At 39.4% G+C, this 23,574-nt stretch overlaps 1 protein-coding gene across 11 annotated transcripts in view; it reads right to left on the bottom strand.

Annotated features, from left to right (window-relative positions):
- BTRC (beta-transducin repeat containing E3 ubiquitin protein ligase) overlaps nt 1-23,574 on the bottom strand; it is a 119,435-nt gene that overhangs the window by 74,088 nt on the left and 21,773 nt on the right. For 8 of the 11 annotated variants that reach the window (XR_007889327.1, XM_051617467.1, XM_051617470.1 and 5 more), the window contains one exon: nt 17,872-17,979. The exons of the other annotated variants lie outside the window; for them this stretch is intronic. Coding sequence is in view for 7 of the 8 variants with exons in the window: in XM_051617467.1 (XP_051473427.1) it covers nt 17,872-17,979 (108 nt within the window). In the remaining variant the exon portion in view is untranslated. The remainder of the gene's footprint in view (nt 1-17,871; nt 17,980-23,574) is intronic. 11 annotated transcript variants of the gene reach the window in all.

Here is a 23,574-nt window from a genome sequence, read left to right as displayed (position 1 = left end):
ATAAGGTTTGCTTCAGCAGGACTTCAGTGATGCTCCCTCTCGGCCACAAGAGAGGCAGACAAAGGGAGGAACCGCTCTGAGCACCCTCTCGTGGTTACTGACACACATCTCCAGCACAGACCTGGAAAGTAGCATTTGGCATCCAGACGGTAAGCTGGGTGTACTCACTGGGAATATTAAAGATCTGCAGCGACTGTAGCTGACACAGAGTAGAGGAATGATGAAATTTATTAGGGTGAAAGAAGTGAAGAAAAACAGTGCATACAAAAAGCTGAAAAATCCCTTCTATCAGGGAAAATTTTTAAACCCTGCAGGCAAGCCCTCCTTCGGACTAAAGCCAAACTGGCCAAAGGTGTTTGCGCTTAAATGCAGGGGTCTCTCCTTTTGAGCAAGTACAAGCAAGGTAAGGGAAGAAGTGCTTAAGTCTCCAAAGCACAAATTGATCAATCTTGGTGAGATAAATACTGCCACCCCAGCCCGCCTCCCTACCTCCACAGAGAAGTGAAATAAAATTTTTATTTGCCCAAGGTCACACAACGACAGTGGAAGCACTGTGAAGAAAAGCCAGGAAACCCAAGCTCACATTTTTTGTAACCTTCACAATTTCCCTCTAGCAGGACGTTCCTGTAAAAGAGCTCTGCCCTCCATAGCTCATTTTTCCTAAAATGGCTACTGTCTGTGATGAGATCCTTTTAAATCTGATTTGCATTTAAAACTTCAGCCTGTAATTAACAGAATATAACTCCATGGCAGGTTGCCTTAAAGACAACTATGAAATTATTACTATTTAACTCTCCCCATGAAGCCTCCTCCACCACTAAACACAACATGCTACAATGCATACGGGGATCCCTAGACGGAAGCGTTTGACGGGAGATGACATGCAGTATTTTGTGTACACAGCCCAGCAAAACACTGCTGGGAATGAGATATAACACACAGAGAAATGCACTCCCAGGGACTACCAATTGGGCAGAGCTACCTTTAGAACCGCCTCGCTTGTCATGGTGGAAATCAAACCCCTGCCAGCTGGGGGAGGCTTTCTTTGGTGCTGTTCTGCCCTGCACTAATTATGAAAGAGTACAGACGCAGCCTTCTTCCAAGCGTAGGGAGGCGGGGGTGGGGAAGAAGCGTGTGTCTATGTGAAGAGCACAACTATTTTTTATGCTTTCAAATTCTTAATCCTGTTTGGAGCTGTCAGTGGGGGTTAATGGAAGCCTTGGATAGGAGAATTCCAATCTGGTTGGCAGATGGATAGGTTGGTTATAGCTGCATAACTATGTCTTGCCTGCAGGCACAATTCAGAACACTGTTAAAGCAATATAAAGTCTCTGTCAAGCTGAACCATTTGGATCAGTAGCAAAGAGAAATAATAATAAAAAAAGGAGTTCATTTCTGGGCCTTGCGCGTTTATGCTAGTATGCAGAAACTGATTAATTGTCATCATGTGCTGGTCTGCTATACCTCAGTTTTCTACTTCTGGAGTAGATTTTGCATGCTAATATAATCATTCTCCCTCTTGAGACATTAGCAAATAATCAAATGAAAAACAGGATCATAATTTACTGAGATTCGGGCAATTCTCTATGCAAATTTGACTTGTTATTGCTGCTGCCTCGTTAATCTGAATGCCTTTGACAAACTCCTTTGATTTATGAACTCATGACAACTCCAATGTGTATATATTTTGCTAGATTGACATTATCATTAAGAGTGGGTGGACTGAGCTCACATGAATGGCTGATTTTATTCGCTGGTGTCTGCTGCTCAACAGCTGAGCATCTCCTTCTCACAAAGCCCCTGAGCGCCAGGCTCTTCCCATCTACCCATCCATTCATCATCTCGATGTTAATTGGCCCAGGCTTTAAGCAAATTTTCAACACGATTTAAAGGCACGATGACACTGATTACTGACCCTCTGCCATACGGTGCCTATTGATTAACCTGACAGAGATGATGAGCTTGAGAGAAACTAGGTGTGTGTGGACCTCAGGGGGAAAAAATTATATATATATATATATATTGTTTATGCAGGCAAAACACTTATCATTATCCCAAAGGCCAGAATTTGTGCTGCACTGGCCCTTAAAACACACTATTGCTTTAAACACCTGCATCCAATACAGAAAATGCTTGCTTGCTGTGGAAAAATGATTACAAATTTGATGTCATGTGCAGTCTGTATTTTAATCGAGTTCCCTGATAAACAGACCCCCTCAAGCCAATCAAGTCTCGCTCCAGCCATTGCGTGCATAAACATCAGCTCCAACAGAAGCGGGTCAGGGTATGTTTTTAGTGGTATCAGCAGATCCAGCAGCATGTAGGAAATCTACTTGGGTATTTCAGGTCTCTAAGCAAATAATACAGTGGGAACACAGTGTCCAAACAGTTACAGTAGAGTAAATGTTTCAAGGGCAAACTGGATGCCAGATGTAGCTGTCTTGGTATTTCTGTTACCTCATTAAAACAGATGCTCTAGCAGCCACCAGTGAAATAGTGCATTTCCCCTTTTCCAGGGCAAACTGTTGATACAACCCAACCCTCAGGCTCCTAGGTGCCTTGACTGAATACAGTGTTTTATTTATCATAGCTTGAAAATAACTGACATCCTCTTTCATGTCTCTTGAAGTGTCCCCACATTGCACTTGGTCCTCCTCACCAAGGACAGAGGGGTAGTGTCTCAGCCAAGAGGGAACCACTGAATAAAGTAAGTACATCAGCATTCTGCCTGCAGACTGGTGATACATGAAAAGAAAAGGAAGCAGAAGGCCTGTCTAACCCCCGCCCAGCCCCAGGTTAAGTCTGTCAGTCAATGCACTGTTATACTTTCCCAATTCAAGCCGGCAGCCTGCTAGCAGTCAGGATGTTTCTCTTGTTTAGGAGGAGGGGAGCCAGGGGGCTGTGCCAAGGTGCTACAAAGTCACCTATCTTCTAATTTTCATCAATTGTTCAGAGGAAACAGGACAAGGGTAAAACATTGGGTAAAGGTATGGAGAAATTAGCTGTGATTGCCTGATGCCCATGTCAGCCAAAGTGGACTGAAAGAGGGAGGGGGATGAAGGGAGGAGAGAGAGAGATGTGTGAAAATAAGTGCCAGTCTAAGACCAGAGGCACGCATAAGCCTTACGTTCCCTTTCCAATAACCTTTGTAAGTGATAGATGAGTCCAAGCCCATTGTTATCATTAAGGGACTGTCAGCATCCCAATTTTATAAATGCTGTCTGTCAGTTTATAAATATCTCAGCCAATTCTAAACAGTGTTAGGATGAATCCTGGCGTAGCCAATGTCAGCCTGAAAGCAGTATTAGGGCTTGAAAAAAAAAAAAAAAAAAGGGTGTCTAACATCCACTAAAAACATTTAAGGATAGCCTCTCCTTTTTTCTCGTATCATGAAGACCAAAACATTCAAATTCATGCTTATTTGGATAGTCACTACAATATATAAAAGCAGTCCTTAACAATGGTAATGTTCTTGGAGAAAAACAAGTATGAAAGCTGCAAGTTTGAAGGCAATTCTCTCTCTGTTCAGTAGATAAAATAAAAATGACAGCTGTAACACACAGGGAGATCCACAGCAATGAAAATGCAGAGATAAGTATCAGACCTTATTCCTCTTTGGCATTTGCTGCTCTGAACATTCACCAAGATTAGATCCTTTTAGAGAACACCATAAATTGCAATGTGTAGGCACAAGGGGGTGACTTCAGCCCAGAATGAAGGCACAGACAAGTTTCCCAGCTCTTAAAAGTTTAAAGTTAAATTGTACTTTTGCAAGGGGCTCATGGCTAAGCATTAGAATGATGGAAGGAGAAGGCAGAGAAACTGCAGCCTGCCTTGCAGCAACCAGTATTAGAAAAGGAAGGGGAATAAGCTTAACTAGCCTTCCAGCTCAGTGCCTGCAGACTGGTATGCACATATGCATCATGATTATGTATCTATTATCCTGTTAGCTGAACAGAATCATGACTTCTTTTTCCTCCAATATATTTATGAACTCCCCATGACAGAGACTTTGCCATACCCACCTGGAACATTTGTGTGGTACCTAAAGAAATGAAGTTCAAGTTCATACCTGAGCAGATCAGGTATTTACTATAAGCTAAACTCTTAAAATTGAAGCTCTGACAGCAGTGACAATGGAGAAGTACAACCCTGCTCCTCCAACCAGACACACACACATGTTCAAGCAGGACCCAGTTTGGTCTGCATCTATATTAATGCTGTCAATTACAACAAAAGTTTAAACAACCTTTTTTGCACTTGAAAACCAGGACAAGATTCTGTTTTTTACATCTGTAGAATGGATCCTTCATATTTTTTCCTTATTTTTCATTCCAATCAATAATTAGAAAAATACACATTTTCAAAGCAATGAGATTTGAAAAATGGAACTTCATTACATCAAGAAGAGTTTATTAGCAAGTTATTTAACTTCTTAATTATTGCTTGGCTACAAAGGGTAACTTAAGGGTGTAGGAATCTTAACATTATGAGAAGAACAGTAAATTCAGTTTGTTAAAATCATAGAATCACGGAATGGTTAGAGTTGGAAGGAACCTTAAAGATCATTGAGTTTCAACTCCCCTGACAGCACAAATATCAAAGATCTGATGAAAAGATGCATTTTGAAGAGCATTAATCTAATTGTAGTTAAAAAATAAAAAACCAGGTGCTTGGTACAAGCTATTTAGGGAAATTTTTTAAAGCTAGCTTTACTTTGTATGCATTTCTCGCATGAGAGTGAGAGAGTCAGATGAAGAGAGAGCGGGAGAAAATACAGCTAATGAGAACAGTCTTCCACATTCCCTGGGAAGCAGCCCTGCTTAACATTTCTGTTCTGTGAATTTAAGAGAGTCAGCAGTGGTAAATTTGTTTTTAATATTCAAGCTTTCAAGCCTTGCAAGCTAGTTGGCCAATGGCCCTTTCTATTCCAATGTTTGTTGGTGCCTTATTTACACAAGCATTACATCCGGAGAGCCTTTGAATATAATTTCACGTGGATTAAGGGAAGAACATTTGCTTCTGCTAATCAGGACATCTGGTTATTTTTGTAACTCAGACATCTGCATTAGGCAGTTCAACTTCCCATTCCTCATAACAAGGTTAGAGCTTAAGAAGCCTTGAGGACCTCTAGTTGAATTTTGTTGTTTGTATTTTTTTTCACAGCCAGGTTTGTTTCAGAATTTCTTTTCCTAAATAGCACAAATCGATCAGCACCTTCACAGGTATACATGTTTTTATAGCTTGCACTTTCTGTGCATGACTTTACAGCTTACATCTTGTACTCCAAAATCTTATAGTAGTTCAAGACTATCTACATCTTTTTAAGAACAGAAAGCACATATACCCACAAAGCATGGATGAAAACATCCAATTAACTTCATAATACACATAATATGGGTATACTTCCAAATATCCAACCAGGCCACTTATGTAAGACTGGTGTCAGGGCTTGTTCTGAATCTTGTTATCACTGTGCTTTGGTTTGTCTCTCACAAGCTGCTTATCCTGCATATCTGTTCCCCACATTGACTAAAAAGAGTATTGCCTTTCTATTCTTCAGCATAACCTTAAAGTTACCTCCAATTTTTTAAATTATTACGCAAATTTGTCTTCAAACAGTTTTAGCTAATGTTAATTTCCCTGCCAGATTGCAGTTGTGCCACATGTACTTCAAGAAGAGTGACAGTGCATGCAACAGAAGCTTTTCAAAGAAGAAAAGACTCAACAGGGCTTGGCTCTTTGTTGCCATCATTTTGCTACATTTTGTTTCACAAATAATCATTTTCAACACTCCTCCCAGATTGTTAAAGTAGTGAAGTTTGCAATAATACATTGTCAGATCACAGGATTCTTTCCTCCCCCTCCCAAGAATCATAGCTTTTATCAGTGGGCTTGTATGCTGGAATGAGACTTTTTTTCCCCAAAATGTAAGAGGGGGGAAAAAAGAGCACAAAGTCAGCTTTTACAGTCTCTGAACATAACCCAACATCCAAAAACCATGTCAAAAACGTATTTCTAGTACTAACAAGAGTTAGCAAGAGCCAACGGATCCAGAGAGAGTTGTTTAAAACTTTTTATTTATTAAAATTCTCCAGGCACAGATTAACTTTCTTGGTACAATATTTATTACAACTTCATCTACATAGGAACTGCAAGTGCTCTAAGAAATGGATTGTAAAACTGGCTACTTTTGCTGTAGATTTCATGTCCACCTTGAAGAATTGTTTTCTAACTTTTTATAACTACTTCCATCAAAGGACCAATACTGCCTCACTGGTCTCACTATGAAACACCTTCCCCTCGCATCCCTGGTCATTGCCTACAGCTATTAATTTGATTTTTTTTTTTTTCCCCAAAACCTCTAATTCTGAGCTTTCCTGGCAAGCAGACAAAAACATCTCCACTTCTCATGACACCCCTTCCTTATAGCCTGTCACTTTCTCACTCCCAAACATATAACTCAATCACTCTGTCCTCATCTTGCTGTACTGTTTTATTTTCTTATTGGTTTCTCCTTCCTAGTTTTCATTGCAGAGAAGGGGAAAGGAGGTACAAAAAGCAATGAAGCAGAAGTTATTTGCCCAAAGTAAAAATGACAACATAGATGAACAAACCCCAAACTCTGTCTACAACACTGTGTTACCTTCTAGGCCCAGTCCCTCCTCAAAACAGTGAATGAATGAAAGCAGCTCATTTGTTTGAAGAAATGGGTAGCCAGTGATCTCACTGCAGTGTGAGATTGATCTGAATTCACAGCGTATTGTCTAGACCACAGTATGTACAGGCACCTGTATCTTTATGTCTTAGACAATGTAAACTAGGTGACCCTGCAGCCAAAGCAACGAGGTCTTCTATCTAGAATAGGTTCAAGGCACCTACAGAGTCACCATGGAGCAGCTGAGGCAACATAGCTCCACCTCCTTGACTTGCCTCACAGTAGTTATTTGTCCATACAGGCAGGCCTTGGTGCTGTTTCCAGCTTCCAAAGCTGTATTTTTTACAGAAAGCATCATCCACTGCTAGACTATGGGGCAAATTTAGTTAACTTCCAATACATGGTGTTTACTTCCATACAGTGCTGTTAAAAACCCTCACGGTGATAAAAAAAAAAAAAGGTCTAAACATGTCTTGACCTTCCATCACATTAAGCAAAAAAAATTTATTATCTTCTAATAAAAGAATGGAAAACTACAGATCAGGCATTGCACATTTTAACATTTGGCTGGCAAGCATCATGGAATTTTAACAGCTGCTACCCAAGAAACAAACCCCTGGATCCTCTTAATTTGGCTATGCCAAATTTGAATGTGGTGACACCACAGCCCCTCTTGCAATTTAAAAGCCCACTACTAGGTTCTGCTATTGCAAAATTATTCCAATTCTGAAATGCCATCTTCTTGAACTATAGCAAGGAGTTACAAAATATTATTGTAAATCTCACTCTGCTGGGTAAGGAAGAGCAGTTGGACCTGCTATGGAGACCATCAAGTGGGGTGGGTAGTCAAGCAATCAAAGAAGGAAAGATAAAGGTGTATATAGCATCTCGTCTTCAGATACCTTGAGGCTAGCAAACATTTTGTTCCTATAGGAAATTACGCAGCTCTAGATCACTGCCTATTAAGATCCACTATTCACATCTTTTTGTACAATGTGAATGGCTTATTAAACCTACAACATATCTGTTTTAGTTAACTTCTTGGTGGAGAGGGGCCAGGAAAACAAAATGTACTTAAATGCTGATTTTTTTTTTTCCCAGGCTGAATGCCTTTCATCCAATAAGACATTCAAAGCAGTGACCCAGCAAATGGATTGAAAAAGCAATCTTCCATCTCAGTGCCACATTATCATTCCTATTCAGTATTCTCGGTGAGATATCTCAATCAGCTGGATGTGTGTGTAAGTGACAGCGCAGCCCATTGCTGGGTTAATTAAACATTTGACTTTAACACCCTCCCCATCATTAAGCAAATAAAAACAGATAATTCAAACTGCACTTCATCCACGGGGTACACAACATACATGTCAAAATTAAGAGAGTCCAAGGCCCTCAGGGAGTTCTACTCGGGGAGGTAATCAGTTTAAATCTTATCTGGTTTATCAATTATTCTATTGATTAAAGCAGGGTGATTATACAAAACTCCTTCTTGCCACATGGGATACATGTCAGCAGAGTAGGACAACACAGGGAGGCTCAAAAACGATTTAAAGAAAATACAGACAGATGAATAACAGTCTATTAGTACATGCCAGCAACCCATAGATGGAAAACCTGATTCTTCTTTTTAAGCAAGTGAATTAAAGTCCTTCCAAATTAGAGTGCCAATGTTGTTATCTCATCTGCTTTAAAATCAGATCTATATTCTGAAAGGGAAACATTTCTTCATTTTAAGCAGATTATTTCTTGCCCAGCATTTGAAACATGTTTTACTGAGACTGGTCTTGGAACATAACAAAGACACCAAAAAAAACACCTCAGACTTCTAAAAAGGCATTACACTTATTTATCAATTACTCTCAAAGAGTGGATGGAAAAGGCATTCTCAGTATTTGAACTCTCTCACATACATCCACGACATAGCCGTAAGTAGAATGTTGTATTTTAAAGTGTGACAGCTCATCTCAGACATAAGGAGGTGCTTTGCAGTTGAGGACATTTTTTTTGTTGTTTGTAGCCCTCCAAAATGAGACATTAGCAGCCTTGGGAGCTGCGACAGCCACACTCTCCTGATTTTCACAAGCCCTCACACAAAATCCACCACAGCAGTCCTTACTCTAACTTCTGTCTTGCATACAGCCACCACACACAAAGCAACCCTAGTTACTTCTCATTTTTTGTTTCCACATGAAGAAAGGTTCAAAGGAACTCTGGTCTTCCAAGGTCTGTTTGTGTCCTGAGCCTGTGAGCAGAGTCCCACCTCTGTTATCTTCCCAGTAACATTTTGTTTCAAGTTTCAATGTCATATCCTAAACTGTGTCCAAAACTGGCCTGTACAAGGCCTTGTCCTAAACATACAAACCAGGGACTTTTTAAAAATTAAACACAGCAGTCTAGGCAAAAAAAAAAACAATTGAAATTTATTTCTAAAATCTCCCTCAAAGCAAACAATTAGCAGTAGAAGAAAGATCAGCTTTAAAGCCAAGAACTTCCCTCCCCCATAACATCTCCTGCAAGGTTTCATAATGATCAGACTGGTAGCACAAACTATTGGTCATCTAATCACATCTCAATTTTTTTAACCAAGACAGTGAGTATGATGCTCACCCAGAAGTCAGAGAACCCCAGTGTGCCACTGGCCAGTGCTGTTGGAGTTGCAGTCCCAGAAATTTCAAGAAACAAGGACAGCTAAAAAGCAGGTCTGAGGCATGTTCTTGCCCTTCACCTTCAGAAAGGGATTACATGCCACTCCATATTGGCACTGTGTGTGCACCCAACCATACTTCAACCTCCTCTTCGCACATCTCTTTTCTTCTTTGGAAGCAAACCAGAAGCCTGCATTAGCATGCTGTATTTTACTCTCACCACTAGAAATACTGAGGGTGCTATTTGTAATTGTATTATTTTAAGAGGTTTGTTCTCTGCAGCTGTTTTCTGCTTGCAGTGTATTTTCTGTAATCAGCACATCATCATAAATACATTGGCTGTTCCCCCGAGGGAAGCTGTCACTGTTTAATTTACAGAACAACCTGGCCAATGTGAATTCTAACACTACAGCACTATGGCAAGAAGTTACCACACTCAGAAAAACAGGTTTCTATGAATTTTTATATCAAGAACTGGTCCCAGGACAATTTAGGTTCTAGAAATAGATTGTTTTCAAAAGCACTTTATACAGTGGATGGAATAGATTATTTCCCACTTACAGCTTTTTCTTAAGGCAGCAACAAACTCATTCCCACATTATTTTAAAGGTGACAACCCCAAAGCCCCCAACACAGCCATCTTCACTTCTGACTTCTGCCAAAAGAAGGCACTGTATGTAGGTGTCTTACGCTATACAACTTATTATTTTAAAATTAAGAACAACCCAAAACATCATCATGCTAGTTGTCTTCATTTCAACAAGGGAACGTACTCTGTTGCAAGGTCAAATGTTATTACCTACATCAAAGGGTTGCTGCACAGTTTATTACTCTGAAGATGAAGAGCAAGGCATATTCCTGAAAGAGTAAAAACATATGCAGCTTTATTGGCTGAATGAAGAGTTGCTTCCTTTGTTTGCTGGACATATGGTTGTACCTTGAGAGAATAAATCACAAGGATTTTTGTAGAAGGTAGGCAAAAGGTGAATGGCTGATCTTACTACGTACAGACACAATTAAGAAAATTCCGTAATAGTACCATATCACATTCGTGATCATTTAAGAACTAAACATAAACCCCAAATAAACAGTTGGCCAAGACCAATGAGTTTCTGGGATATTTCATGAGAAATGACTACTAGAAGCAGTCTAATTGGAAAGGGAGCCAAGAAGGCTGACAATCTGATTTTACTTTTTTTATACTTATATATATGTGTGTGTATATATATAAAAAAATAAAAACACCTAAGAGAAGCAACTAAAAATGTAAATAAAAACAAAATCCATTTAATGGATATATTTGTTTGGGAGTTCTCCTCCAAAAGCAACACAAAACCATTGTATGCATTTTAAAAAAAACCCCTTGCTTTCCATTTTGGAGGGAAGCAGGTTATTAAACAAATTTCAGCGAAACTGAAAATTCCCAAGTTCTGTGTACAGCAGCACTTTGCTAATTCTCAGTGGTAATTAGAAGCCCTGTTTAACATCACCAGACATGGGGCAAATACACAAACAAAAAAATCATGCACATCACAGAGTATTGTTTATGTATTTTGACAAGCATAGTTTAATTTTATTTAGTTTGCAGAGCATTTGAGTAAATTATTTTCACCTATTTGAAAAGTAAAAAAAAATCTAAAACAACCGTTGAAACAAAATAAATACCATCTTATCTCAATGTTTATGAGAATGACCTACAGAAAGTGGAAATGGTTGAAATCTTATGGAAAACTGAGTAATCTGGTTGTCTGTGGAAGAAAGAATATAGAAAAGAGGAGTATCTGACTACTTTTAGGCACCATGTAAGTATTAGCCAACAGAAAGCAGGAAAAATAAAAAGAAACCCATCCAATGGAGTGTAGCACAGTAATTATCACTTCACACTATGAATTTTAAGATTGGGAAGTGCATTTCTACACTGCATATTTGGGTCAGTCCCTCTGAAATGTGCATGTGGTCACATAAACATCTGATTTCAAGGAAGAATTATTTCACTTTGTTCTCCCTATACATGCATGCCTTTAAAGTTATTCAGAACTACCTCTGCATGTTGTATTTCCCACGAGTCACTGGATTCTAACATTGGCTTAAATGCTGGAGGATCAAGTATTTCATGACGTCTCAAAATTTGTTTTAAAAATCCATATTTTAATTTTTAAATTAAGATTATTATTTAATATGGTATTAGCTCTTTGCCAGTTCTGAAGAACTAGGGAAACTTGATCTTGTGCAACTGGCTTCCTCTGAAGCACTGCCTATGGAACCATCGAATTCAAAATGATAACCGAGCCGAGCGATTTACAGCGGGGCTACACGGGTGCTAAACACATAGAAACATAACTGCTGTGAGGGGACTGCAGTGGGGTGTATTTAATGCCTTCGTCATATAAAGCAAGACAGATTTAAGATTAGACAACAGTTAGAATTCGGAAGAGCACGGAAAAGTCACTAAAATGTTGTTTAAAAAAAGAAAATAAATGAAATCGCGCGAAGAGGCCGTTTTGTTAAGAGATCTCCGAAGGGCCGGAGCCCCCGGGAGCGGCAGGAGGGGGTGGGTGGGCAGCCCCCCCGGCCCTGCAGTACCCGCCGGGGCCGTGAGAGCGCAGCACAGGACGTGGGATGGCCGGGCCCCCCCGCACTCCCCCGCTCCCCTCCCGGACACTCGCGCACAGGCGGGGGCGCGCACACGCGCAGCCTGATTCTAATTCAATTAGTGCAGTCTGCAACTCCAGAAAAGAGTAATTCAATTAGTGCATTGTGCAGCTCTACAATACCTCCAAGCAGATGTTCAGAGTCCTGAGGAACTGGAGCTAGCTTTAAAAATACCTGTACGCCTTCAGCACGGCGCTGCGTATGCCATTTGTCACTACGGTTTTACACACCTTTCTGACTTCTAACGAGGGAGGAAAGAAAACTCGGATGAGTTTTGTTTCCTTTATTTTAAACCACGCCAAACTAATGCCGGTGTGCTGAAGACCTCACCCTCTCTGTACCAGGTCGGGTGCGTTGCACAGTAACTAACAGAGGCTGAAGGAGGGGAGGCTTTTTAGCTACAGTGCAGTTTAAAATTAATCATCATGGTGGGCATCCTGGGGTGGCATTTCTCAGAGACAGATACTGCCACACTTCCTGATACTCAGACTGAAGAACTAATAAACACATGTGCAACTTTAAACAATCAATACATGTGAAAAATAAATGCAGATTTCTAATTACTAAACACTACAAAAAAAACCCCAGTCCATCTCCACTCATCCACAGACAAGTGGATTTTTTTGCCACATGAAAGGAGGGAAGCATCTCTTTGCTGCCACCTGAGAGCCAAGATCTTGCAGCACAAACTAGGGGCTGTCAGAGCTCAGTGGGCTTCCCAGCACCAACATGTAACAGCGCAGAGCAGGTTATGCCACCAGAAAGGTAAGGCCATTAGATTTAAAGAGGGATAAAACCTTAAATACATTTGTTTACTAAAGTTGTTCTCTAGGCACTGGGCATCTATTTTATTAAATAAAAAATAAAATAAATCCCCAGCTAGGATAACCCTCTTGGTCCTCCTGCAGTGAAGCTCCCAGAAGTCTGAACCACAGATGGGGGCAAAAATTATGCTATTAATTTGGCTTCACTTCTGCTCCTTCTCATATCCCCTCTCATGCCTTTATAATTGCTCCTGCCAGGTGGTAAGATGAGGAGGAACAGGAGAAACTGCTGCCAAACAACTCCAACAAGAAACTTTGCTTAAAAAAACAGGTGTGACATTGTGGCAGTTCAATATTTCATAGCCAATACAAGAAATGTGCAACAACACTGCAACTTTAAATGTTTGCCTCCAGTGTCAGTCTCTCTCCTCTCATTGTAATGCCAAAGGGAACAGCAATCAGAGTGGAGATGTTCAACGTGATAGAGGTCAGGACACCAGTGGATCAACGTTCCAGAAACACGACCTTGTTTATTTTTTTCCCCAGTATTATTGTTTACAGGGTGCTTTGCTCATGTACCTTGTGGTTCTTAGCTAAAAGATGAAATTACAGCCCAGGATGAAGCGCTCAGGCACACATCCAATTTGTGTTTCCATCTCAGAAAACAAAAAGCTTCTGAGGCCCTCGGGCTGCCATTCAAACTTGGAGAGGCTGACATTTTTAACAGCATGAACCAGAGACTGGCAGAGGGAATGATCTAATGCATTTCTGACTTGTCAATCAAAGATCTCACCTCTGCTGTCTTGTAAACAGTTGGGGGCCACCTAACTACATTCATAACCAGGGCAGAGCCTGCCACCAGCCGGGGGGTGCTGGAGCCACATGCTCTGGCTATTAGTCACCAAAATTATGATTCCCTTTTAGAGACACACCATAAACAGCCTGCGGGCAGATTTCACACGGCCACTGGGAGAGTGCAAGGGAGAACGCAAAGCAGGCTGGGACGAGGGCAGCCATGTCTCCACACTGATGGAGTCTACCAACTGGACACCCCATCTCTCTCCCAATTAGAGATAGGACTATACACACCAGCCAACATTGGCTACAAAGCTGAACAACTTCCTTCAAACGTATTTCTCACAAACGCATTCTGAGCATGCACAGCTTGCCCACCCCAAGACTTTAGCTTTAGCCTCCTGTAAGACCATAAATAATGTACTACTACTTCTCACGCTGACATTTTATTGGTGAGAAATACAGTGTAAACTTTCAAAGCAAAAATGCATTAACAGGCTGAAAGAAATTTACAAAGATGAGTGTTTCTAGTTACTGTCGATGCTTCTTTAACAAATGATCCACTTCCTAACACAAAAATATAAATATTAGAAAAAACCAGGTGTAAAAATCATTTGAGAAATTAGTTCATCTCTTCCTTGTGGGTGCAAAAGGCTTCCATTACTACAGATCATTTACATCTTTCATACTCTCTCCAAAAGTGATCTCAGTCCAAAGAAAGGAGCAGTGTACATGCTGCACAACCTCTAGTGCGTTCCTGCTCACTTCAATTTGCCTAGCACAGTACACCCACACCTTCCTCAACCAGGAGAGAGCTTTCTGCCAGAACCAAGGAAGACAAACTTTGCTTCTCCAAAGCCAAGCAGAAGGTAATCCCCTTCACCCATCAAACCCTGATGTGCAGTTCTTTATGATCAAGACCTTCATTACAGGAAAAGCAAAATGTGAATTTCTGGCACTCCAGACAGTTCCATATACAACAAGATACTGCTTCCTCCACCACAAAACCTAATGCTCCCCTTGGACTACTAGAGCCTGTTAACAGAAATAGAGTTTCAGATCTGGCAAAACAAAGCTGACAAGACATGGTTCCAGACAAAGAAAACAAAGCATGACTCTTGTCTCAAAAAGTTTACAATCTAAACTGAAGCTGATGTTTGTGATGGGTGTCAATGAGGTAAAAAGGAAAAGCTGGATTGTTCTCTGTGATTACCCTGATGCATAACCTTTGGCAAAACTAAAATTGCTCCTTAAGTCTCCTCATTTACAAAATATCTTACAGAAATAAATTCAAGGAAATATCGTGGTCTTCTGCAAACACGGAAGTAATTAATACGATCATTTCCTTGTCATACTTGATGGGTGTAATTGTAAAACAGAATTTTCAAAGAACTGCAACTATTAAAACCAACATAAACTGAACCTGTGAGCATGCATGGAAAAAATTTAAAAGAGAAAGAATATTAGCTTAAAACAAAAAATGTCATGAGAACAGACACCAACAGGTACATCTAGAAACTTCCAAAGCATGGTTTCTAGGAAAAAGAACATACTCTACAAAATTTTATGTTTCTATTATTAGGAGAATTTACATGCAACCTAATTTTCTGTTGCTTTGCACAAGAACAGTACAGTAAGATTTGACATCCAAGACACGGAAAATGGAATAGCTGGCCTTTTTCTCTAGTTATAATATCCTCCTTGACCCCTTCCCACAGTGCCTTATAGGAGGTCATGCTCCAATTTGCTGCCATCTTCCACCATGATCTCTATGAAATGCAATAACACAATAGCCTATCAGTTGCAAAGCCCTTTGAGTTAAAAGATGTCCAAAAGAACCATTTCTAGCTCCTTATTCCTGCCTTAAAACCCTTCCCACTGTGGGAGGACTGCCAAATAGAGCTGAGGAACCAGAAGATCCCGTTTTTACACAAGTGCATCCAATAATAAAAACACACAAAGAAAAATGAAGTTGTCTGACATATTAACAGAATAATCTCTAAATCAACTATCTGCCAATGTTTCCCATGAGAAGTCAGCAGGGCTTTAACTGAACTATTAAAAAAGAGCCTTTTTCCACGTTTCTGTCTGAGCATCTGAAGGTAAGCATGTAAATAACTAGACAAATTCAGCAGTGACTAAGTAGCCTTCCAGATGGCATCTTCTCTTTTGCCACAAGCAAAGAACATTGATATGCTTCTCCAGTTACTTCAAGCTTGCTATGGAAAAAGGAAAATAACACGAGAAAATTTGCTGGGCTACAATAAAGTCTTTAATGCCTTCCTGAAGATTCAGTATCAAAAGAAAGCATTAAAGAACAATGAAATGTTGCAACATGACAACACCAAACAGGCTCCAAACCACTCCCATGTAGACTTCTGCACTGGAAAATGCAGAAGCCATGCCTCATAGTGGGGAGTTTTTCTTCAAACCATGCAAGTTAATCGGGTCAAAGCCCATTGAAATAAAATTTAAAAAAAACCCAACAGACTGAAATATGGATGACTCACTGCTGCAGAAGCTGTTGCTGGCAGTTTAGTTTCTCTCTCAGTCAGTACTAAATGTGTTCCTCAACACAGAGTGTTTTGAAACAATACCAGTATACCATTTCAGGTGGTAAGTGAGGCAGACTTCCCCAGTTCCCACAGTCACTAAATAAGCATGGAGATGTCTCTCAAAATCTGGAGGAATGCAAAAGTCCAAGTCCTACTACTCTCCCAATAAGGCAGCACGTAGTGAATAGCTATGCAGCTGACTCCTCAGACCCAAAATCAATGCACTGCATTAGAAGAAAAACTACTGTTTATATCTATCATCAGGAAGAATACCTTGAGCTAAAATACATGCTTATTCTGAGTAATCAAAAATAATTCAAGTAGAAAGAAAGGAGTACCAATTTGAGTTTATAAATTGCTTTCCATGTACTGCTAAGGTTCTCTAAAACCTGAGCTTAAAGAGATCTGAGATTTATTCAACAGCAGAAAGCCCAAAAAAGAGGCCCATCCGATTTAGTCAAATTAGGCAAATCAGGATTAGAAGTAGGAGCCTAAATTCTCCCTGTTGTCTCCAGAGTCCTCTTAGACTAATAAAAAGTCATCTTCTCCCTCCCCCATGGAAAGCTCTGCTAAAAGCTTGTTTCAGCAAAGGAGGCCTGGCAAGACATCTTCCAGAGTCCATCAGTGCTACTGCTGGATCAGCAAAAAGAGTTGCAGCAAAATGATGTAAGACACTTAAGCCTCCCCTGAGACTGAGAGGATTATTTCCATAGAACTCTCCTAGCCCTGGGAGCAAGAAGTCAAATTCAAAATAATCTTCGCATACAGTCCTTCAGAGGCAGATAATGAACATTCACCAAATTACTTTTAATTTTAGAAATATTCTATCTTATTCATTAAGCTTGGTTTTGCAATATATTGATGAATAAAACTGCCTGCCACAGATTAGGTCAGCAGTAGTGTAATCCAGCAGCATAAATCTTGAAGTGAAAGTCCATACTTCCATGAGGTCCAATAAACACGCTCTCTAAGATATTCCTAAGGCCCCTCTGTCACTGCAGTTCACACAACATCTCAGAGACACCTGTCCAACCTGAACATAACATCTCTGCTACCCAGACTCTGCTGTTTGTAGCCACATGTCATGATAAAATGCTTGCAATGATCTTGAGAGCCCTGTCTAGGTTTCTAGATACTCACCCAATAGCCTTCTTAGCCCACAGGAGAGCGTCTGCATTTTGTAAGATTGACAAGTTACCCAAAGCATCTGAACAAACCTGTTTGGCAGAGAGCTGTCTCAATACAGGGAAAAGCTTGAATCTAACAAATTCAGTGATCAAAGAAAAAACAGGTTTCCTTTATTTGCCTTTTGATTGACAGCTTGCTTGTACAATAATTTTCTGTAATCAAAATGTCCAGACTACTGCTAATAAATGGAAGTAAACAAATGCTGGCATCAATTATCAGTAAGGCAACGAACCCACCCCCTCAGTCCTTTAAGTGGCACACAGAAAATTTAGATAGGAGGGGAATCACTGCATGAATAGCCAGATTGGAGACTGTGTGATGGATACCGTTTGCCAAATATAATTAAGTGGTATATTCTTGACACAGTTGAAAGCCAACGGAAAAGATGGTACCAAGCCAATTTTGACAACATCATTATACCGAGGTAATGGAAATGCCCCAGTACTGAGCTGCCCTAAATCTACATGAGACGGGTTTAAATACCAGGGATCTGAATAACATAGGAGAGGCATACAGTATGAAGCAGAATAAACCAAGATAAAGCAAGCAAGTGAAGGAGGAGATGCTCACGTACACAGATGGAGAGGAAAGGAGTGAGGAGAGACAGAAAGTACCTGGAAAGCTGGGAGTGCGCCAGTCCCTGGGTTATACAGGCATCGTAGCGAGGGCATGCTGTCCGCCAGGCTGGAGCAGCCCAGCCACAGAGATCTGGGCATAGAGCACTGCAGAGAAAGGACAACTATGAGATGGGACTGTATGAGACAGGATGGCACAGATTACAGGAACTTTCAAGGCTTAGCCATCAACACTACTGCAGCTGACCTCAAAGACTGAGACATCCTTAAGAAAATACAAACTGCTGATGAATCTTTTCCTTGAGAGAAGCTTTACAGATGTTATAGAAGCAAGAAAAAGGCACTATGGATCAAGAAAGTAAATTTTTAAAATTAATTTTCTACACCAGTGTGCGAGTTTTTCCAGTAACAAAAAGTTTATTTCCAATTAATTAGACCTCTTCTCCGTGCACAAGCATGCTCCAGGCACAACACAAAGCAAGCAATTTTGCAAGGGAAGCAGAAAAGAAAATGACAACTTCAAGTGTAATACTGGCAAGGAAAGTAAATATTTGGGTTTTGCCCATAAAGGGGATGAAAGGAAAAACTTGCAATCCAAGGTGTATCAGAACTTGGTGTCACTTTATAGTAGTTTCACGTTTCTGCTTGCCTTGTTATTGGTTACATAAAATACAGCTACTCCAATATATTAATTTTGTTCCTCCAAACACCAATACAGAAAAGAAATCAAAGTAGCCAATCAAGAAAAATACCAGCCATTTTGACAGTTAAAAGCCATTAAAGCCAGTTAAAAGTCCCCTGAAATACAGAGTTGCTTGTTCATTTTACACCACTATTATAAAATTTAAGGATGCATTATGCTACCAATTGCTTTTACTAGCCACAGAGTTTTTTATGCCATTAGCACTGTTGCATTTGTCCAGTTACCGGCAAAGCAGGGGAAAAAAGTGTATTTTAAATTCACAGATAGCTATGAAAATTGTAGGATGTGATATATTAGATGTTAGAGATTTCAAATCCTCATACTCTTCTTTTTTGCAGCCCTCTCCTTTCACCCTTTTTTTTTTTAAAAAAAAAAAAAAAGGGGGGGGATGGGAGGAAATCTGAGTGGAAAGGGCAGGTGGAAGGGGTATGAAATGACAGCTGCCTTTTGAACCATAGTCTCTTGCTCTTAAAAAGGCTAGAAAACCTTGCACAATCTTGCACTAAATTAGTATGTAGAAGCAACATAACCCATCCTTGAATGAGCAGAAAAGTGATCACCAGTCTCCATAAGCTGGTATGGTGCAGACAGCCAGAGAGAGATTAACCCTGTCTATCACCACGTTCTTTGCTGTACTTTGTTGCCTTTTACATTGCTGTTCCAGAAACAGTATTAAAAGACTGCTGAGGAACACAACCTTCACAAATGTGCATATTGGAAGTTTACAATACCTTAAAATAAATTCCTCCGTTCATTTTTACTTCTTTTAAAAGAACTCTTCACTTTACAGAGATACTGAAACTTGAGAATTGGAGTACTTTTTAATATTACACATGAAATTGCAGATAATGCCCCTCCTGATGACAAAATTGCAGCCATAGTATTATAACTAGCAACAAAAATCTGAGCCATGCTTCCTTGTCTGCTATCCTAATCTCCTAGAATACAAACACCCCCACACGTGAAAACCTCCCAAATGCCAGCAATCTTTTGTTTGTAATATAGTATGTATCACTCCAGCTATTAAAAGCTGTTGTGACAGCTTTAAAAAAAGTGTGTGTGTAAATATATATGTATATATATTACAGTGGACATCTACGATTAAGCATTTCATTGATTAAATAATAGATCTACTTAAACGAAAGTTGTTTATCACTCTTCAAGAATGTCACAGTAAATAAGTAATAAGGGAGGTTAATGACAACATGGTACCTCTGATGATGCAGAGCAAATTCACTAGGTAAGTATTACCTGCTTACTACTACCTATCCTAGGATTCATAACATCATACAAAATAAATGAGGTGATTTTTAAAATTTTTTTTGCATAAAGGCTTAACAAAGTCTTGATCCAACCATTTATTCCCTCTTCTCAGGCTTTCCTATCCCTTGCGCTGGCTCAAGTATTCATGCTGTGATAATGAACTCAAATAACTGTTTGCCATTAAAACTCAACTGACAAGATGCAAGAGCTTACTTTAAATATTTGTCCTGACCAAAGCATGAAAATACACAGCATCAGCAGAAATGAGGACTACTCTGTCAGTGGAAAGGCAATCTTATGTTGCTTCAGAGTTTATGTCAGATTATGGCTCAAGTCAGTCACTACAAGCTGCAGGTATGGCACTCCATTGCACCAGGGCACTTACAAGGTAATGTCTTTCTCTAAAATTGGCATGGTAACAAAGGAAAACATTGGAGGACTACTCTGCTGACCTCCCTGCACCTACAGAGGATATTGCTACCCATCCATGCACTCTCGCTGGTTAGTGTTATTCCACAGACAGGAAGTATGCAGTAAAAAAAATTACCAACACCTTACATGACTTCCGAATCTGCTCTAGTATATAACAAAATTTATACTACTGCTACCTATCTTAAAAAATACGTGTGCAGTTGCACACAGTGTGGGAGAAAATGTCATTCCTGTACTTGCCTTTTACCTATTGAAGGAAGCAGAGACTTTAAATTACTGTTGGTGTCTGAAAGAGGCTTATTCACAAGCATGAACAAAAGGCCTCAGGTGCTTCAATAGAAACAGCTTGTGAGTAAATCAGATGAGTGACCCAATGGAACAACTTCATTTACAGCCCAATCTCTGAAAAATCTCAACAGCCTCTATTCCCAGCAACTGAGCAACCCACGTGTCAAACACTCACTTTTGTACTGTCAACTCCACAAACAAGGGACTGGCCTCAACGCTCAATATTTGAAAGCTGACTGACAAAATCCTCTCCTGAACTCAAGTCAATCTACATTGACTCTTCAAAGCAAAGATACAGAGGCACCACGTTTGGACTACAGCCAAATGGGAATGCTGATATTGCTTGCAAAGTACTGGGCCAGGATTCAGCGGACTCCCTTACCTTCCTGACTCCTGATTGCATTAATACTCTGGATGTCTGCACAGCTTTCAGACATAGAGAAATAAAGCTTTTAATTTATAGAAGCTAAGCATCTTTAATACACATTGACTGGCATAAAACAGGGATTTGGAGAAAAAAAAAAAAAAGCAGAATTTATTTTTCCAACTTATTTTGTGCCCTATTCCCTGAACTCTGAAATACATTTTGCCACTAAAGAAATACAGGGAATACAGTTTCAGGACCATCATCCTCCTACTGACAGAAGCCGGTACCAACTGCTGCACTGGTGATTAAAATGGGCTTGTCTTATTTTGAATTAACACAGGCTAAAATCATCCACAGTCACTGGCTGAGCTGAGTGGGCAGTAACCATGAGCTGAAAGGAAGTCATATTTTAACCTATTCAATTATTATAGTAACTATATTTCAAGAACATATTTTACTACATCAGATGTTGTGCCTCTAATAGCCTTCCCTCTCTTCCAATTATTTGATGTCCTAAAGACAAATCTCAATACACACTCAGTAGCTAAATTTTTGCCACTGCTAAAAATTGGTTATTTACCTTATTTGCTAGTGCATAACAAGATTATACATTACTATTTCGGACTGGGTTTTTTTAATCAAATTTGTTCTCTTCCAGTCCTTCAGCAAATACAATATACTAGGGGTAACTAACACAGTTTTAGTAAATTGTGTTACAGGTCAGAAATGTATCACCTTGTCCTGTAAAACTAAGTGGCTCTACATGGGGAAAAAAAAAAAATAGAAGTTCTAGAACTACTAAAATTTACAACTATAGTGAACAGGCATGAAAATACAAACTCACTTCACTGAACTCTCGGAGAAACAAGAACAACAACCAAACAATAGTTTAAAGACATTTCCTTTATAAACACTTGAGAAATTAATTAGACAGTAGAGCAGAATTACTGTCTTTAATTATAGTGCATTTTAACATATTAAAGTGTAATAGACTATTATCCCTGCCTGCACCCTGCACTCAACCTTATGATAACCTACATGCCTAAAACACCTTTGATTCGCAGGCAACCTAATATATATTTTTGCACATCTTCACAAGTTAGTGGCAAAGTGAAATAGACTTTTTTCAGAGGCCTGGGTTTTGGTCAACTCTACATAATGCAAATTCCAGTTGCCAACCACATCTATTTTAATCCTTCCCCAGTTTAGAATTATTTCCAGTCTAGAACAGTGCTCAGTGCTTGATACAGTTGAACTCTAAAGATAAGCAAATAAATTCTACTTATCTTGGGAGATGGAAATTTAGATCCTGTTCTCCCAATATTTTCATTAAAGAGTGTAAGCAGAACATGACATATGTTGACTAGAGCTGAAGAGTTTACAAACAGAGACATGGGGCTTTTTCTGGTTGGTCCAGCTGATCATAAGCCATGGGACTGGATATGGTTGTGCCAAGAAAAACAGAAGTTTTAACTATTAAAAGACATAGGACAAGAAGGGAAAGTAAGTGCTAGAAATTCTGCTAATGAAACAGAAGCAGATAAAACATAAGGGATGCTCCAAAGAGTAGTAAAACTACTTATACCAGACCTGATCTTGATATGAGGAGACAGATCTTCCCCCCCTTCTTGTTTTCATCACTTTAGAAAGCAAATATGGGACGGCTGGCAAGTACAGCTCTCCCTGAAAGTCTCTTTTGTAATATTTTCCTGCATTCTCTCTATGAGATAATGATCAAGAAATGTGCCCTAGGAATTTTGATCCTTTACCATGTTTCATCAAACACATGCTCAGATGTTAACAGAATTCCTAATATTCACAAATATTTTTATAATATAACACCACCAATGGGAGAATAAAACAAATAATTTTCAGACCTACTCAGTTCCTCTTACAGTTTTTTGATTAAATATTTAAGCTCATTAGTGCCAAAATATAACACAAATCACTTTCACATGTTGTCCAATGCGTACTCTTCCCGTCACCACAGAATGCAACATATTGTATGAAATGTATCAGCTGCTATTTACATACAAACTTTGGTCTCATGAAACTTAGTAACAATTCCAGAAATTTACTTCTGGCTAAAAAGTTTTTTTTTGTTGCCTTCATTGGTCTGCTTTTCATCCTTTCAGCCTCCCAAAAAATACACAAATATGAAAAGCATTATTTTATTTCTCCCATTACTGCTCAGGTAAGTGTTCTCTTTGATTAAATAAATATGATTAAAAAAATAAGAAAGCAAAGGAATTTCCCATGCATCTTTTGTACTTTCACAATTTAAAAACCTGCCACAGATACTTCATTTGATAGCTTGGGTAGCACCTGATCATACAGACCTCTTCTCTGAAAAGTTATGTGACATAACTTAAAAAAAAATTTGCAAAAGAGGAATGAGATTTTTATTATTAACTTAATAGATTTTTGTGGGGCTTTGCTTTTTCTTTTCCCTCCTATCCCAACAGTGGATGCAAGGCATACTAAATACATAATTACATGAGAGAGCCACCCAACTTTCAAAGGAGCCATTCCAGTGAATTGTGTAAATAATATGCCTTTAGAATCCCTAACATATGAATACAGATTTACCAGTTATAGAGCAGTTATATACCTGAGAGACAAAAATACTCATTTAAAAAAAAAAAATTCCTGCCTAATTATGAACTTACCAAAGAGATTAGCATGCTCA

Source organism: Apus apus, chromosome 4 (genome assembly GCF_020740795.1).
Source record: "Apus apus isolate bApuApu2 chromosome 4, bApuApu2.pri.cur, whole genome shotgun sequence".
Classification (NCBI taxonomy): Eukaryota; Metazoa; Chordata; class Aves; order Apodiformes; family Apodidae; genus Apus; species Apus apus.
This window is presented reverse-complemented; position numbering and strand designations above follow the sequence as displayed.